General features: G+C 39.0%; 1 protein-coding gene across 1 annotated transcript in view; it reads right to left on the bottom strand.

Annotated features, from left to right (window-relative positions):
- LOC139743818 (CLIP-associating protein 2-like) overlaps positions 1-19,256 on the bottom strand; it is a 90,688-nt gene that overhangs the window by 39,952 nt on the left and 31,480 nt on the right. Inside the window, exons 14-24 of the mRNA XM_071654275.1 lie at positions 16,554-16,576; positions 15,517-15,603; positions 14,895-15,059; positions 13,996-14,132; positions 8,749-8,862; positions 7,743-7,846; positions 7,145-7,208; positions 5,233-5,396; positions 3,628-3,706; positions 2,779-2,922; positions 1,426-1,512 (exon numbers count right to left, since the gene is read on the bottom strand). Of these exons, the coding sequence (XP_071510376.1) occupies positions 1,426-1,512; positions 2,779-2,922; positions 3,628-3,706; positions 5,233-5,396; positions 7,145-7,208; positions 7,743-7,846; positions 8,749-8,862; positions 13,996-14,132; positions 14,895-15,059; positions 15,517-15,603; positions 16,554-16,576 (1,168 nt within the window). The remainder of the gene's footprint in view (positions 1-1,425; positions 1,513-2,778; positions 2,923-3,627; positions 3,707-5,232; positions 5,397-7,144; positions 7,209-7,742; positions 7,847-8,748; positions 8,863-13,995; positions 14,133-14,894; positions 15,060-15,516; positions 15,604-16,553; positions 16,577-19,256) is intronic.

The raw sequence follows: 19,256 nt of genomic DNA, 5'->3' as shown, positions 1-19,256 counted from the left end.
CGGATACAGCTGAAGGCAATGAGACAGATCCTGCTTGAGTTTTGTGTTATTTGAGTCGAACTATTAAAACCTATTTGTACGTGAGAACTATGTGTACATATTAATCTGTACTTGGTTTCATGCGGCACCACTGGCATAATACTACACCACACTTACTAGGGTATTCTGCCCTCTTCCTCTCTTCCGAATCCCTTCCTGATTTGAGTTACGAAAACCTGATTGGATTCCTCACAAAGACTTCCAAAAAAATTTTGATTCAACACTGTTTTGCATTCGGAGAGGTAACTAGTGCTTGAACTCCCAGTAAAATATTTATGATAACATCTGTCTACATTTTCCTACCTTAATTCATCCCTCATTATGCCCCATAGTTAATCCTGAACCCTTTGTCTTCCACCTGCTGAAAATCTCCTCTTGAAAACAAACTCCCATTTGAAGATATTCTCAGTTTATTACTGACAACTCTACCTAAAAAACCACGCAGATCACATTGACATCAGCATTTGCATCAGCAGGGACACTAATAGAGAAGATTTGAATTATGACTACATTTACATGTAGGTGGAAAATAATGTACTACAATAGACGTGCAAAACATTGAAACATGTCTGAGCACTTTCAAAGAAGTAATTTCAAAACTCTGAAGTATTTTGAAGCTGATGAAAATGTTTTCAAATACAAGAAGTAGATTCTGTCGGGGTAAGTAATTTCTCTCCTTTATTCTACCCTTCTTCTGGCCAGGTCTTTATTTCCCTTTCCTACCATCATTCATTCCTTCCTTCTATCAATCTTCACTGTCTTTCTATCTAACTAACCCTTCCTAGCATGGTGCATTCAAACATACGATGTCGAAAAGCTATGGTTATTGCTGTTCCAGCCCACAAAAGCTCGAGGAATAAATCACATCAATTTCCTTATTTGAGTCACACATTCCTCTCCTTCTAGAATTTACAATGTTTTTAGTAGATAACACTCTGTTTTCAAGGAAGAAAGAGACAGGACACGTTCTCCCGCACTCCCCCAGAGTCAAGATATCCCACTGAAAGCAGAAACTGACACTTGAGAGAGTGTAGAAGTGAGCCCAAATGGTCATCTCTCGACACATTTAACCTCTGGGGGTAAAAACAAAGAGGAGAGGGAGCGGTGGGAAATAACCCCTTGGTAAGTGTGGTGCACACGAAGCAAAAGAGCACATAACATAAACGAGAGCTTTGTTGGTAGAATGCAGACTGGAGCGCAAGCAAAAAAAAAAAGAGAGAAGGCAAATAATATCACAGAGAGGGGAGAGGGGGGACAGGAGCATATTAACGGTACAGTAGGGAAAAAAAAAACAGAAACAAAATGGTGACAAAAATCAAAATACAGAATGATGAGAGATAGGTGAGTTTGACTTGCTGGATACATTCACACACGGCAGTGGTTTACCTGGTACGTCTTTGGCAGCACAGACAGCATCATGCTGAATTCTGGGGTATTGAGCTCAAACAGGGCAATCAGCACAGCTTGGGATGCCTACACAGTGACAATTGTTTTAATTTTAAAAAAAGGGGAAAAGAATAAAACAGAAAATAAATCAAAACTGCTGGCAAAAAGTAAAAGAAGCAATACTGTCAGTATTTGAAAAAGTCAAACGTCTGATGGGCAACTTCACTTGTAATCTTATTGTGGCCAAAAGGTAAGAATGAATGTCAAAGTTAACACCGTAACATCTGCAACTTAGTATTTCACTAGAAGCCATCAGAAGCTCACATGTGGAATGTATCTGCCTCAGAGAATCATTTGTGTCAATACAACTAATTCAAATGCGCCTTCAAAATTCATTTGTTCGTGGTGTACCATTTACGTTCCTGTTTCATTTTTATTTTTTCTCTGATTCCTTCTGGAGTGTCTGCATACTGTAGGGTCTCAAATAGTATATGCCTTTTAATAAACAAGAAATTATTCACATTCTTATCTTAATGAACAACTTTACCCTCCCACACTATGCCTACCGGAAAAGAAGACCAGAAAAGTTAATGAATGACATCCCAACCATGCACCAATACAGCGTATCTCCCTGAGATTAACAACCGCCTCATTCTACTCTTATTCCTTCTTTCTTTCCTTCCAAAGTGTCTGCATACAGTAGGGTCCCAAATATTATGTGCCTTACAAGAAATTACTCACACTTTTATTCTAACAATCAATGTTACCCTTCCATATTATGCCTGAAGGAAAAGAAAACCCAAAAAGTTTATGAATGACATCAAAACCACGCATCAATATCTCCCTTAAAATTTACAATAACCTCATACCAGACATAGCATCACACACACATACTGTAAAATGAGGAATGTTCGCGTGCATTTTAATTTCGCAAATTTCGCAAGCGCCAAGATTCGCGTAAATAAAATGCACGCGAAAGTTCTTGTCTACACTGTATACATTGCAGGCCAGTGGCAATTCGCGAAAATCTCATGCCACAAAAGAGGCCGTCGGCTCCAATTCGCGAAAATTCCATGCCGCGAATATATCACGTTTTACAGTATATGAATTTCTACGTCTGTCAGAAATGTCATGGCAATCAAATTGGGAGTTTATACCTAATACAGTAAAAGTTTAGATGGTCAACATTGTTGTTGTTGTTTTTTTTTACTTGACTTGCATTTTAATTTCAACAATTACACTTCTGTTATGATACAAATGATGAGATCACAATGCCAATCTGACCTCACGAGGTATCCTCTCACGCACACATCAACTTGCAGCCACACCTGCTATCTTTCACCATCATCTTACCCTCCTAACTTCTGAGCTCTTGGCTTCCTTCGTCCAGCCGATGATGCGGGAAACGGCCAGCCTGGTCTCGGCCGAGTTGCTGAAGTCCTGCGGGTCCATGAGATCGGTCAGTACCTCCATGTACCTCAGCATGGCTACCTTGGTCTGTGTTGGGGTAGGGTTCACATGGAATCAGTCCAGTACACTCAGCCCATCATCACTTCATGTCTTTTACACTGTATATGTATGTCTTCTCCAACTATTGCTTGGCATTTTAATGACACTATTTACCTCATTTCACTATAGATTGGAATGTCTATGACACAATATATCCTCATTTGACAAAAGCTTGGAATGCCTATTTGTAAGACACTATATACACTTGTACCTCATTTTTCTACAGCTTGAAATGTTATTACACTACGTATCTCATTTCCACTAGAGCTTGGAATATCTACTATATTTCATACATCATTTCACAACAAGAGGGAATGTCTATCAAAACTGCATGCACTTTAATAACTGTTCCTGGAAGTGGCTCTGTGTACAGCTGGTAACCTTACTCTGACTAAAATCACAAATCACAGTCTAGCTTTCCAAAATATTGCTTAGTTGTGATGGCAAGCAGTACAGAAACATTTAAGCTGTTATGTCAACATATTTCATTAATTATCTTTTTCTCAGTTTAGTGAGAGTGTGGATCTACAATGAACATCTAATATGTTATGAAATATACACAGCTTCACGTGCCAAATTTCTTCTATTTTCCTTTTGTATCATGTGATATGTCTATTCATCACTGTGCGCCATTTATAGTTGACAAACAGCTTGCACTAGCACGAGCGGACACGAGAGACTGTTGATTCTTACCTTCATATTCGGCGTCTGCGTCTGGTCCATGATGTATTTGGTAAGGATCTTGAATTGCTGATCATACTGAAAACATTCCCTGTTGTGGATAAGCACAAAAAAAAAAAAAAAAGTGATAAGGGGATGACAGAACTTTACAATCGTGTGTCTCCAACATAGTTCTTCTTTGAGAGTTTTGGAGGCACAATTAAGTCAAGGCTCAGTGCATTTTCTCGAAAAATCAATCATTAAAGGGACTGTACAGTACTGGTTGAGGTGGGGATTCATGTTTTGCACATTCCTAAGTGAGATAATGAGAAACCTCTTGTGAAATATGAAAGAGCATGTAGTTTTAAGAAGGGTTCAACGTTTATTTGATGAAAACTGGTTTTCAAATAGCTGAGATATCCAGAAAAGTGGTAATAATAAAAGGCGACATGCCACAACTTTATTAGGATCCCTTCGTTTCACCTTGTTTTTGGATATCTCAGCCATTTCAAAACCGATTTTCATCAAATAAACTTTTGATACCCCTTAGAATTGCATGCTCGTTGACATCTCATAGAGTGGTTTCTGAATATCTTGCAAAACTTTAAAAGCTAAATCCTCACCTCAACCAGAACTGTACACACCCTTTAAAACATCAAAATCATATCTTCATTGTCAGATTTTGACAGTGAATGGGGCAGCGTTGAAGACCCTGCAGCATAGGGTTCCATAGATTGGGAAGACTGGCCCTGTTCGGATATATTCTAGAATCCCCGCAACGAATTGTGTACAGTTTTATCAGTGATCTCTAAATAACTACACACACAGCCACAGAATCTCGGCTGGAGTCGACCGTTACAGATGAGCTTACGCTTCAATGCACGAATTCTCTGAGCGCTGCAAATTTGTGGTTTTGGTATGTGTCCCAGTGGGAGGCAATTGAAGTGGACTACCCATGAATCCCCGTGCTACTGGACATGGATCTTTAAGTTTTGAGCCCTCATTTCCAAGTGACAGAAAATTTCCGTTTCAGCTTTTAAACCCCACTCCTCCATTCTTGCAGTTTTGAACTGTGTATTCTACACAAATCACTATTACATCTACAATTCAAATATTTCTGCCAAGGGCCTCAGCATCATTTTTCCTAATTTTACATACTCATCTCATCAAGTCATCACAAAGTCCTACACCTAAAAAATTTTGTTCCATATTTCTGGTGTTTTTGTTTTTATTTGTTTGCTTGTTTTTACATTGTTGTTGTTTTTTTTTTCCTTTTTTTTTTTGGGGGGGGGGGAGGGGTATATAAAGCAAAATTGTAAGAAAAGTTTACATCAAGAATGTAGACCACTCTGTGGAACACTCTCATCACAACTGGCCATTCTTTATCATTATGAGGGATATATTTCACAATCCCCACAGCTACTATGGCAACATCTTGACATTCACAGAGGAAAAGTGATTGCCATCTGGCCCTTTTCAGGGCGGTTTCATTCATTCATGTCACAGAAGTCACATGTCTTTCAGGAAACCAAGGTCTTCCTGGAGAGTACACCAGGCATTCTACCCCTCTCATTCTTCTTCCACCCCTCCCTCTCACCCAGGGCACCTGGTGAGATATCTGAGGAGCATGTACTGTACCTGACAATCTCCAGCGTCTTCTGGACCTTGTTGAGGACCGAGCCCAGCAAGTCTGCCCCCATCTTCTGGAAGAGCCTGGTCATGAGCACGAAGAGCCAGTCGGTCAGCTCCAGCTTGTGGACGATGACAAACTCTCCCAGGGTCTCCAGGAACAGGCCAAAGGTCTGGACGGGGTGAAATGGACAGGGTCAAGGAGAATGGCAGGTCAGCACCATCCATCATCTTCACATAAACAAGGACAGTTACTGCTATGATACATTGCGTGACAAACAACTATCATTCAACCACAAGAAAATTAGCCATCAATTACAATTGCTTTTTTATTTAATCAGCTCCTCCCCCTGTTACCACTGTCCTTCCATGGAGCCGTAATTTTCTCAGTTTCCGTTAAATTTCTGCTGATTTCCAGTTCATTTCCAGTTCATATCCACACATCAGCAAAGGGAAGACAGTCTCTAAAAATTTCTCTTTTGTTGGAGGTTTCTCACATCAATACAATATCATGTCCATATGTCCAGTAAGTACATACAGGTAGAATTAATTATTTGGAGTTAATATGAACCATTTCTGTTCATTTACACCGCTGATGTCCACTTCAAAAGGGCTGCCCTCCCCACCCCCCCCCCCCCCCCCCAGCTCACATGAAATGCTTTTAACTGACACAAATATGTAAGAGGATATTGCCATCATGACATAATTATGGCTAAGGAAGTAGAAATATATAAAACATATTTCTCTAAACGCATGACACAACAGACTGTGGTTATGCCCTCAGGAAACAGGCCTCTTACAATGAGGGAGGAGTGCAGCTACTTCAATTTCTCATAACATTAAAGTAGAAGATTGCTGATGATGTCAGACACAGGACGAACTTCGGTAACTTAAAAACTTCAGAAAGTTTAAAGGGTGTGTACAGTTCTGGTCGAGGTGAGGATTCAGCTTTTAACATTTTGTGAGATATTCAGAAACCACTCTATAAGATGTCAAAGAGCATGCAATTCTTAGGGGTATCAAAAGTTTATTTGATGAAAATCGGTTTTGAAATGGCTGAGATATCCAAAAACAACGTGAAACAAAGAGATCCTAATAAAGTTGTGGCATGTCGCCTTTTATTATTAGCACTTTTTTGGATATCTCAGCCATTTGAAAACCAATTTTCATCAAATAAACGTTGAATCCTCCTTAAAATTACATGCTCTTTCATATTTCATGAGAGGCTTTTCATTATCTCACTTAGGAATGTTCAAAACATGAATCCCCACCTCAACCAGTACTGTACAGTCCCTTTAAACTAAAGAGGGCAGTTAGCCAATGGATGTTTTGTTGGAGGATACTCATATCAAGCAGGATACATAGAGGGGAGGAGGTGTTCACACACAGGAAATATATAAGTGCTGTGATCACACACCCCTGGAAAAAAGGAAAAGGGAAAAGCCATATGGAATGAATTTAAGTCATCTTTTGTTTCTTGCTATGATAAAGAACCAAATACGGTTCATTATGCTGCTGACAATGCACAGCCATGGATATGAAAGATACTGAGGCTATGGCCAAATTACTAATTTTTAAAGTCTGTCAATCAAACAAGCAAAGATAAACTCATGTTCGAAATAATGCCTCCAGCACCCTTCGGGCGGAGGCATAACAAAGGGATTGCAGCAGTCGCCTCTGAAGCCCTCCTGTCTACACGCAAAGCCACAGTCTGCCAAGATCCAATTTTACAAATCATTTCACTTCATACTCACTTCACTCATGGGAGTATGAGGCATTAAGGCTCATACATTTGTGTAATTATACAGTTTCCAGGGTTACATACAATTGTAGCTGAGGGATATGACGGGCGAGGGATGGCTGTTTATTAAACATACTTCCAGCTCCGAAACACGCGACCGACTTCCAGAGCAGAACTTACCTTGCTGTGAGGATCTGCAAACATCCTTGTGAACAGCTCTGTCACTCTCTTGATTTCATTTCGACTGAAGGGGAACAGAAAAGAAAGGGGGGGGGGGGTTAATTATTAGTATCTGCCACGCAACGGCATCAGTGCAATCTTTTCTCATCAAGACACACCAAACATGATCTCAGAAAACGTACTGCTACATTGTATTTGGCTTTTACCTAAGTTACTTGTTAAATTCACAGGTACTTACTGTCCAGAATTGGAACCGACAGCCTTTTTCGCAGCATGACATTTTTGCAAATTGCCACTGGCATTCAATGCATATAGCATAGACAAGAACTTTTGCATTCATTTCAATTTTGCAAATCTTGGCTCTCGCAAAATTAACAAAATTAACAAAATTAAAATGCACACGAACATTTTTCGATTTACATTACTTACAGTAATATTACGTAGAATCACCAATAACAACAACAGAGCGCAAGAAAAGAAATATATGCATTATAGTGCAGGTTCCTGGACAAGAGACAGCAGAGAACAGGAAAGAGATGTTGGCTTGGAATGAGAGAAGAATGAGGACACATGATTATTGCGAGGAATCGAGGATTACCTTAAGGCCCGGTTGCTATGTAGCGTGTACTGCAGCCCTATTAGACCCTCTTTCCTCTCCGACCACGCGGGGCTTGCCATCTTATTCAGTACCTCTGACACATCCTGCAAAATGCGACAACATTTCACGTGATAGATTAATGACAATGGTGGTAGCCATCAACTCAAAAACAAATTTCCATATCCGATGTGTCAAATAAAACGGAGAAAATAATCTCATACATCTTCAAACAACCTCATCTAATGAAGAGTGAAATAAGAGCTGTACAGATGTATTTCAAATTTTACACAATGCTTATAATCTCTTTTATTGTGTGTGCAAATACTTCTCTTTATTTGTTCAAAATACTCTTGAAACCAGAGCCTACAAATGCAGATGGCATGAGGTCAACAAGATTTATTTTTTATTTTTTTATTTTTATTATTTTTTTAGATAGATGCACATACTGTCTGTTGAGGAACATGAGGATATCTACACGATACAAAGTTGCTGGGATTAATACATGCCATCTTATCAACCAAGAATACCTTACCTCTCACATGACTTCAAATAATAATGTAAGTCTTTGCATCCTCTCATGTGTGGTCCCTTCTACTTCTCTCACCTCACAGAAAGACATTGAGGCAAGGCTGACTCACGTGAATATGCATGCTTTCTCACTTCTTATCTGAGTGTAATGGATTCATTATTGGCCCTGGCAGGCCTTTGGACAGAGAGGCCAATTTCATTAAGGTGGGCAAAATTTAGTCCCATGGTTCAAGAACATTTGAGTATTTCAAAAAGTAAATGCATTATAACCCACTGGTTAGCATCACAAAATAAGTGCACTTTTCCCCCTACGCACATTCATCAATGGACATCTGTTTATGTACACATGAATTTTATGCATTCTAGTTACATAAATTGTGAATTCAAAACACCTTGAGAAATCTTGCCAGAATTTCCAGGTATCACAACGACATTCACAGGGATATTACAGCAGGTTAGCATGCTAAGCACAGCTTACCTCGATGATTTTGGCTGGTCCCGACCCGTAGGATCCTACCGAACACACACTCGATGCGTCGCTCTCGTCATCGGAGAAGTTGTCGAAGCGTTTCCTCAACATCACCTTCTGGGTCTGTGTGTGAAAGAAGGTTTTTAAAGAGAAGAATATAATCGCACTGCCCTGCAAGAAATTTATATGTTTCCCCAACAAACATCAGGGCGTCAGATTCATTCACTCATTCATTCATTCATTCATTCACCTGCAACTCTGCCACAAACCTGACCTCTGAAGATGGGAGAATAAGATGCTCTTGAGCCAGTACTGGTTGTTGGATTTCACAACTTGCAGTGATGCCAATACTACACCGAGACAGACCACCTCATGTGGTGCATTGTTGGACAAAAACACCGTGATAGTCCAGAAATACTGGGGTGATGCAGAAGGTAATATTTTTGACTGCCTGGTGAGTGCAATGATTGCGCGTCCATGTCGACTTGCGGCAGAAACTTCAGCTCTCAAAATTTACTGGGCCTCCTACACAGCTGCAAATCCACAGAGTTTGATGTGGCGATAGAACTACCTCAGAATCAACAAACCCCTGCCCGGAATGCTCATGAACATCAGCTGAAAGCATACGATACCATTCAGATTTTATTCCAGTGGAAAACGATGGATTTCTACGCTCTGAATGGATCTCACACTCTTCTGCAGATGCCATCAGAACTCATCGTATTTCCTTTAGGAGAGTGCCACGTTTCCTTCAACCCTTTCAGGGCCACAGACTTTGGACGGTGTACACAAGGCTATAGGGTTTTCTGTGCCAATCAGCACTCAAGGCATACAAAGAGTTAATAATCATCTCACTCACACATTGACACACTTACCATGTTGTCCAATCACCACCATCACCAACAGTCACAGGGAAATTTGAGTGCTGTAACATATAAATTTTCTGACCACACAAGCTATTGTTTGAAAGCCAAAGAGGGCCTAAAAATCTTTCCTAGTCTAGAGTATGGCTTTTCACATTCGAGAGGGCATCTGGTATGTGTAATTTCGAATTGTCATTGTCAGAGATTCACAGTAATTCGGATTACAAAATGACCTCATTAATTTCCTCTGCTGTGCTACAAATATCACTTGCATTAGTTCAACATTAATGATTGCATGTTCTTATGTCAAGCACATAGAGCTTCAATGATGATAATTATGCACTTAACAAATATGAAACATCATTATCATTATCACATTACACACCCTGTGCTTAACATAAAAAACAAATTGATACTATATTTGTTTCTGGCCATGTAAACCCAAAAGAGCATACTGACATCTTGCGAAAGCATTGTACTTGGGAAACACTTCAAAACTAGTGGCATTTAAACTAATCATAATACTTTTCAGTAGGTGCATATGATTTGAACGTAACACAATTAGACCATTATGGTCGTGGAAAGACAAAAAAAATTTGCTCCACACAGATCTCCGAGACAAATTTGCAAGGCTCTCTAATAGCCGGCCTACTTGCTTAGCAAGTTTGGTGTTCAGTTTGTCATCTTCAGCTTTCTTCTTCCTACTTGCCTTGATGTCTCTGATGTAGAGGGAAGAACTGAAAACATTTTGAGCATTTAATATTAAAAATAACCACACTTCCAGCCCAATGACCATGCTTTTATAAAGTTTGAATTTTTACATGGGTTTCTGTGTTTTTTTTTTAAACAGATCAAAATATAAGTCTATGACACAAAGATATCACGATGCTTTGTGAGGGACGATGAAATAAAAAAAAAAACAAGTATATAAACAAAAAATGATATCTAGACTTCACCAAATCATAGCAACAAACTAAAATATGTCAATGTGTGCATGTATATGTGTCAACCCAAAGCATGCTATCATGATTATCAAGTTAGGATGAAATATCGCTTGAGCGGAAGACAAGTTGCTCTGAAATCATATTCTAAAGGTACTCTACAGATGCAGAGAAATTGTTTGGTGATACCAAGTTAAAATCACTGATTTGTTCTCAACCCTCCAAGCAATAAGTGTGCAGTGGATGATGCAAATTTGATCGAATGAAACTACACCATCAGGTGAATTACCGCATATTTAATCGCCAACTCTTCTACTTGCCCAAAAGGCAACATGACCTGTGATTATTTCATCTATATCTCAATGCTTCAATTAGACACATCAAAATCAAGAAAAACAGGAAATTCCTTTTGAAACAAGAGCTGGCAATGGTCAAAAGACAGATTCTTTCCTTCAAATTCAGAATGGTTGGGAGGTCTGCACATCTTCCTCTCTGGAATGCGCTCTCCTAAAAGTAACTAAAAAACAGACGATGCACTTGTACTGGCAATGTGTCATATTTAAAAACATGGGTAAAATGGAGGGGGGGGGGGAATATAACTTGTATGATACGAAGGACCTATGCTTATAATGCTATTCCTGTCACCATTACTTGAATCAACTCAAAGAAAATGTGACAAATCAATCATGGCTATTAAAAACAAGCTCAAATCATATCATGATGGATAACAATGACACACTCATGCACATACGACAACACATTGACTCCTAGATGGATATACAGTACTGCAGAAATCATAGATTTCACAATAAGGACTAGTCTAGCTAATCTTTTTTTTTTTTAATCAGGAGGGATGTAAATATATATCTCTAAACATACAAACATATACAATATACTTCTTTGCCGCATGAAAATAGGCGACTACTTCTCCCCTTCATAATTTAGAGCAGGCTTGAAAATTTATTTGCCTACCATAAAACGTCTTCTCTCCGCATATTACAGTGTCATCAAAACACTAACCTTTTAAAGAAAAAAAAAAGAAATCTCAACTCAACTCAAAATGCATGTTGTACCACAACAGGCGCATTCCCTGATTATTTGTGACCCCTTTTTTTTTTGGGGGGGGGGGGGAGGTGGAGGGGAGAAGGGGAGACTACAAAACTAGTTCACTTTAACAAAATAACTCCAAAAGAAAAGAAAAACAAAACAACCAACTACTTTCTGATGAGATCATAAAACATCCTCACAATTGGTATAAATCATTCTTGCTCACGACGAAAACAGCGATTAAACTTTTATACGAGGGCACCCTTTCAAGATCTGCACAGCCGCATCTTTTGAAGACCACATTACCAAAAGAACAAACAAACAAACAAACAAACAAACAAACAAATCAAACTGCCACATACAACATTCCTAGTTTGGCGCCACAGAGCTATCAAAATATAAAATCGCATGCGCATCAACACCAAATAGCCAAGAACCCGGGAGTGCACATGCATTTCGTGACGGGGCACACTTCGTCTTGCCGGTGATGCAGTAAAAATGCCACATCGCAACTAACATGAAACCCGCATTCCTTACGAGCCAATGCCAGACGAACAGGGGAGTAACAAAATACAAATGAGGCTGGGGGTGGAAAAAAACACACAAACTGGACACATATATGAAATCAAAAATGAATAAAAGATAAGAATAGCGTGCCCTTTCTTCTCCTTCTTTTGTCCTCTCTTTGATATTTTTTTTTTCCATCTGGCACCAGTAGTGACTCACCAGCATGTCGGAGTAATCGGAATCGTAACCGTAACCATAGTTGCTTCTGAGGGCTCTCTGAGCAGAAATCTGTTACGACAAACGTTTGCTGCTGTGTCTTATTCCATTCCTCACAGTGGGTAACAGAGACAATATCCCTCTGATATTTTGTTTTTATTCCATAAGTCCACAATGAACAGAGATTTCACCTATGATTAAAATGCTAGAAACATAATCCATGCAGTTTTGACAATTTGATAAAAGAAAGCAATGATGAATTGTGGTAACCTCCAGCCAACAAACTCTGTATCATTTCAAGTCATGAAGTCATCCGATATATACCGTCATTAACATGTTGTATGTAATACTCCACTTAACAAAAGGGCAACTCTAACCTCTCATAACCTTGTGAGAACTTGAATTCATAGGGAAAAATAGCAACAAAAACTTATTGAAAGATAAACAAAATGAAAGACAAATGAGATAACAGTGCTTCTTTACAAGAAATTACTGTGTGCATGATAAAAAAAGGAAGGATAACTTGAGCTCAAATGAAGGAAAAGCACACATTAAGATTGGTATTGTCACAAATGACTGAAGAAACAAAAATCATGAAAGCTATCTTGTATATAATTCTAAATGAAATGCACTGTACATTGATACAAAGTAATATTAAGCAAGTGAAGCACTGAGCAAAATAAATCAAATTCGTAGAAAATTTAATGGAATTTTTTTAGTGCTTCTAAGAATCTCAAACAGAAGAATAAAGAATTTACAATGATAAATAAAATGAACATTATGAAGAAGCAACAAGAAGCAAAAGTCCTAAAATATAATTGGATCTATTGAGCTTTTCTCCTAGTAATTTTCTGTACTTAACAATAGCAAAATAGCTACTGGATTAAGATAGTACTGTTATCGCTATAATCAATAAGTCAAATATTTTGAATTCAAACTACATGTACGTAACAACTGAAGAATTAGCACCATAATCTAAACACTGAATATCTTGTAGCATGGCACACTTCATATAGACATTTACATGTACATGTGTGAGCTACATGTACATGTAGAATAGTACAATTAAGTGGATGGGAAGATGGAAACGAATGCCTTTGGTATATCAATTGTTTTTGGACAGACAAAGAGACAATGTAGCTGAGCAATTTCAAACAAGGCTTTGATTTACACAATGAGGTTCTTTTCAAGAGGGAATATATTTGTATTCTTATCATTTTTTCTTCTTTTTTTGGCAAACACACACACACACACACACACACACACACAAATAAAGCATGCCTCTTTTGGAGCAATAGATTAAAAATTTTGACTTCAGGAGCAGGGAAGTGAGTAAACAATTATTTAGTAGACTCACTGAAGAGCCAGGTGACCTCATTTTGAGAGACAGAGGACTATCTCAATATTTTGATCGAGGGAGGGAGGAAGATGGGTACCAAGCTTGTTCTTTTCTACTCTACAATAATGGCTCCCATTTCTAATTTCAAACCAGAAGGAGACTATATGACACTTCTGTATCATTTATGTATTCATAAAACCTAAAAAAAAAAAAAGAAGGTGTGTCTATTAGAAACCGGTGAGAGACCAGTGGGTGTAAATGTGCAGATTTGGGCATGTCTGCCAAAAAAACAAAAAAACAAAAACAAAAACATGGGTGGGCAGGGCCTATGTACGACACGTACCAGGGCGTCGGCAAGAGCGGCCTCAGCATCCTGGCCGGTTCCCAGCACTCTCTGGGCCATGATGTTGGCCTTGGGGTTGGGCTCCCTCTGGCTGGGGCCCAGCGACGACCCGCTCTGCCTCCTTTCCCGGACTCCACCTGCAACAATGACAATAGCAATGATGACAAATGTTGGCAGTCTTTGTTGGCCACCTAGCTGTGGTTCCGCTAAAAACACCTTGGTTTATAATGATATGCCATGTGTGCCTCCATGCTGGAATCGATACTGAGAAGAAACAAGCTCATAGATGAAAGAATGAAACAATTAATCAGCCAACATCCAGTAAGATATATCTTAATACCCACTTCTCCCATTCTTTTAATTCTGCTTATTTTTTTTTTTCTTTACAAGACAAAGGAAAATAATATGAAGAGCAGAGGAAGAGAAAGAAATGAGAGGGGAAGGAGGAAAAGATCATCAGTGAGGAGGGAGAGGGGAGGGAGGGGGCAAAGAGGAAGAGAGGAAGGTGCGGTGAAAGATAGCAAGGGGAGAGAGGGCAAGGGGAAAGAAAACAGGGGGAGAGGAAAAGAGCATCAGTGAAGAGGTAAAGGGGAGAAAGGGGGGCAAAGAGTAAGAGAGGAGGGTAAGGTAAAAGATAGGAAGGGCAGAGAGGGGAATGGGGAAAGAAAAGAGGGGAGGAAGAAAAGAGCATCAGTGAGGATGAAGAGGGGGAGGGAGGGGGGCAAAGAGGAAAAAAGGAGGGTAAGGTGAAAAGGGAGAGAGGAGGAGGGAAAGAGTGTAGAAGGAGTATTAAAAGGAGCAGTAAAGGGGCCAGGAGACACAGAGCATGGGTGAAGAGGAAGAGGGAAGGGGGGGAGATGGGGCATGGAGGAAGAGAGGAAACAGCTCCAAGCACTCACCGCCAGCATAGCCGAATCTGTTGGGGCTGGCCTCACGACTGGCCCCCTGGCTGCGGGGCACCGGTATGCCGCTCCTCCTCCTCGTCCTGCCGTTTGATTGGACGCTGGAGTAGCGCGAGGCCGCGGTGGACGGTGAGCTGGATCTGCTGCCTGATCTGCTGCTGGCTGTGGGTCGAGACCATTAAGAACATCACTCTTAATACCATATCTTTCTTCTGACAACCGAGTAGGCAAGAAACGACCTCCTAATGTTTAATTCCAGTCATGAAAAACTGACAGCACATTATTACCTGCGATTCAGGCGTTGCTTTTTCTTATTTTGAAAATTGGATACAAACTGGATCACGAGTTCAAAATGAACTGAACACTGTTTTCATCATTCTTACTCATCACCATTATTATTATTCTACATTTTAACTTGTATTATTTGCTATCAATATCACTAATGATATCTTTGCAGTTATTCCTTCAGCTATCATTACAAAATTTGTCATCATCATCATCATCATCACCACCATCTCCTCAACACTTGATACATTACAAGATGGTTGTCCACAGATTTTTGCGACTGCCTGCCAGCAATCGCAGAGAGACAAAAATGATCGCACCACCATGCACTCACGTTGTGACTGTGACACGCCAATCCGCGAGCGCGTTCTGCCCGCCCGACCATTCGGGGTTTGCAGTAGGTTCCTGTTGGGTGTGGCAGCTGTGGGCGAAAGATAGGGAGGTGAATAGCATAAATATGGGATGAAAAATCATCAAATTATGAAATATCTAGTACACTGAATGTCAATTTTACAATGAATTTGCCTTTAAAAAAAAATCCTTTGAGCTTGCACAAAAAAGGAAGAAAGAAGAGTTATTGTCTTATTCTGTGGGAAAAGGAAAACCTTGTATTCCTATTATCTACCTCAGAACAGAACAATAAAAGAATACACCAGCACTCTACTGTTTCAATTTACGGTCTATACATTGAAAAATTCTGAAATATGCTAAATGTTACATTTCTATCGGCCATGAGTCACTGGACATTGAAACATCGAGTCTAAATATGATAATGAAACACTGTATAATACAGATCAAGATAATAGAGTGAACACCATATCAAACAAGCTGTTAACAAGGGGAAAATGGGAGCAAAAATTGTGTTACTGACATATTTTCATGCCAAACATGATAATAAAGATAACCAGACACAAATTACAAGAAAAATTGTTACATAACAATGATACTAGCAAGTTTTTATGTTTCCTCTTTTACTTTCTATTTTGTATTTTTTTCCTGGCCTCAAAAAAAAATATTTACAGGAAGAATAGCAAATATATAAAATATGGGCTAATTAGGTCACAATTAAATATTGATATAGCCAGTTTGGTAAACGCAGCATTTAAGTTTTGCAAATGCATCAACTTATCTTCGAGGGCAGCAGACAATGGGTAATCATAATAGCCTTGAGATAAAGCCATCAACACAAGTGGATTGGGTGGGGGGGGGGGGGGCAATTTTTGTTGGTCTTAATTCTGTTTCCAGGCTTGAAAACATTCAACTTGAAAGTGATTCTGGAATGCGAGACGTACTCTTGAGCAACACGGCGATGCCTCACAAACTTGTTTTGTGGTGGCGAAACTATTTGAAGATGAAGGCCGCAGTGTTTACGAGACACAGAATTAAAGTCACAGCTGCAATGACAAGCGAGTTGATGCTTGAACAGGCAACAAGGGGCATCACCCAATTTCATTCCAATGAGCCAAGACACACAATGTTACTCTTTTTTGGGGGGGGAGGGGGGGGGGGGGGGGGGAGGGCAGCCACCTGTAAAGACCAAGCTCATAGAGCCCCAAGTATTTCATATAGAGCAAATGCTTTAAAAATAGAAGAAAAAAAATAAAGAAAAAAGGTTTGTTTTCATGCACTGTCACTGCCAGTGACTAGATAGACATTAACTAATTAGTATAAATGAGAAAAGAATCTGGTCAGAATTTACAAGAATATATCACAAACTTCAGAACTTACCCTCTAGTAGATATAAAACAAATAATGATAACATAGACCTGATTGATCCTTTGAATGTATATCAGTGTTGGACTGTAACTTTTTTTCTCTGGTGCCAAATTAATTCAGGACCCTAAAATCTTAAAATTTTGAATATTAGTGGCCTGAAATTAAAGGAAACATGACAATCCATTTTGAATCTTAGCTGCCTGATTGAGCCATGAAAACACAACTTTTCTGGAAATTTGGTGGCCCGACATTGAGCCCTTATTACATACATTTCATATATATTCAAGAAAAATATATTTCATGAATACAAAATTACTGGGTATATGAATGGATCTTGTCACTGCTCAAATACAAAATTATAATATTGCCATTACTGCAGTTATCTTTTAAGTATTTTGTTTTTTTAAGGAGAAATGCATTTATAGAGAAGTAATAGATTAAATGCTAACTAATATCAATGACATGAAATCATCCCATGAACTGAAGTGAAGTTAAATCCTATAGTGGGTTTAATCATCCCCCACTGGAAATGTTTAACATTCCTATGTATAAATCTATGACCGAAATTGCTGAAGAAATCGTCATTTAAATTTCATAGGCCACTATCAAATATCATGTGGAAACAACTGGTAACAACACTGAAATGATTTCAAAGCAATACGGTAGGTCAGAATAGCAAATTTTTTAGAGATTACAAAAACTATGCATTTTTATGTTTTCCACCCAAAACAAATTTTGAGAACAATTTTAAAATCTTAAATAACTGGATGATACTTACAGAGAACAAGAACTATAGCACTAAACTTGGAAGGTAATATGCCACTAGAAGTTGACACCAATGTTTAATCCTTCAATCGTCTGGCATGGAACCCTTTACAATGAGGCACGGCTAGATTTACAATTAGCAAATTGCCCGATGGACATTGTATCATTCTCCAAATCATCCCCCCGTCTTCATTGATGAATTACAGTGTCATTGATCATAATGGGCAGGCAGATAAAAAGATGTGAGCTCAGTATGGAAAATGCATCCATGTAACTCACGAGTATAGCCATAGATCAACACAACAACCAAAAAACAAAACAAAAACTCATTCAGAGGGGGAATGAACAAAATAAACTCAAAACTCATAGGCATGAAACGGAGGCTTGCAGAATACAAAACGAAAAATCATATAAAATGACAAAATATAATGAAAATTGGGACCAACACAAAGGAACTCAAAAAGCAGCACATCTAAGACGGTAAATAGAGGGACGATTTACAGAGACTAGGGGTGAGAAAGGGAGATGTACGACAGTTGGAATTCAGACCTCTTTTCCTTCGCTTCGCTGCAAAGAGGTGAGATAATCATTGGAACAAGAAATGGAATTGAAATCGGTGTGCATGCTGGCAGACCAAACATGGTGAGTAACTCGGAACAATTCAGATTGCACATTTTGTTTCCTATTTCAAGACACCCATCACTTATACATGTAGGCATGCACAGAATGCAAGTCTTAAGTAACAAGTGTCTCCACTTTATGTTTACTGCGACCAGAATTGGCTCACTGACAGACGAGAATTATCAAAAATTTTCTGCAAACTATCCAATGATTACACTCCACAATGGATTTGTGTGTGCAGTGTACGGATCTTGGGAATTTCCCAAAGCCAAATTTAAACATATTTCTCCCTCATTGATACCAAGACAAGAGACACAGTGTACATAGTCATACTACAGCTGGAGATCTACATACGACTTTAAAACAAACATTTCTATGAAATCAATGGTGAAGCTATGAATAGCCAGTGCTAAAATGACTACCACAATTACCATTTTTAAAGCAAGCACTTAACTACTTGAACATAGAACTCAAGCAAACTGCTCTTTAACATATACTCTTTAAAATCTCCAGGGTATCAGTAACAAAAAATAAAAAATAAAAATCTGAAAAAAGAGGCGATGAATTGTACTAGGTCACTGGTTGTGCAGTAAATGAATTCTTCCAGAGAACAAAAATTTGGGTGATAAGCAGGGAGGTAAACAAAAGTACAATGAGACATTTAAGATTTGTCTACTTCACTACACTGAATGCAGATTCAAATTTATGTGAGGGAATGGGAAAGACTTTTGATTCCTAAATGCAGTCCTTGGATCATGTAATGACTTTAAGAATTTGGTTCCCAAGACCTGGGCCCCACTTCATAAAAAGTTGGTATGATGGCAACTCTTGCTGGAATGGCAATTGTCATGGTGATGTCAACAAGAATCCAGCTTCCTGATTGGCTGCTGTTGGGAAGTTGCCATTCCAGTAAGAGTTGCTATCATAGCAACTTCTAATGAAATGGGGCTCAGCTCCGTCATATTCTTTAAA

The sequence above is a fragment of the Diadema antillarum genome, unplaced genomic scaffold (assembly GCF_040938485.1).
Source record: "Diadema antillarum isolate AM-2024a unplaced genomic scaffold, OU_Dant_1.0 seq00001108_RagTag, whole genome shotgun sequence".
Classification (NCBI taxonomy): Eukaryota; Metazoa; Echinodermata; class Echinoidea; order Diadematoida; family Diadematidae; genus Diadema; species Diadema antillarum.
The sequence above is the reverse complement of the archived record's forward strand: the minus strand, read 5'-3'. Positions and strand labels throughout refer to the sequence as shown.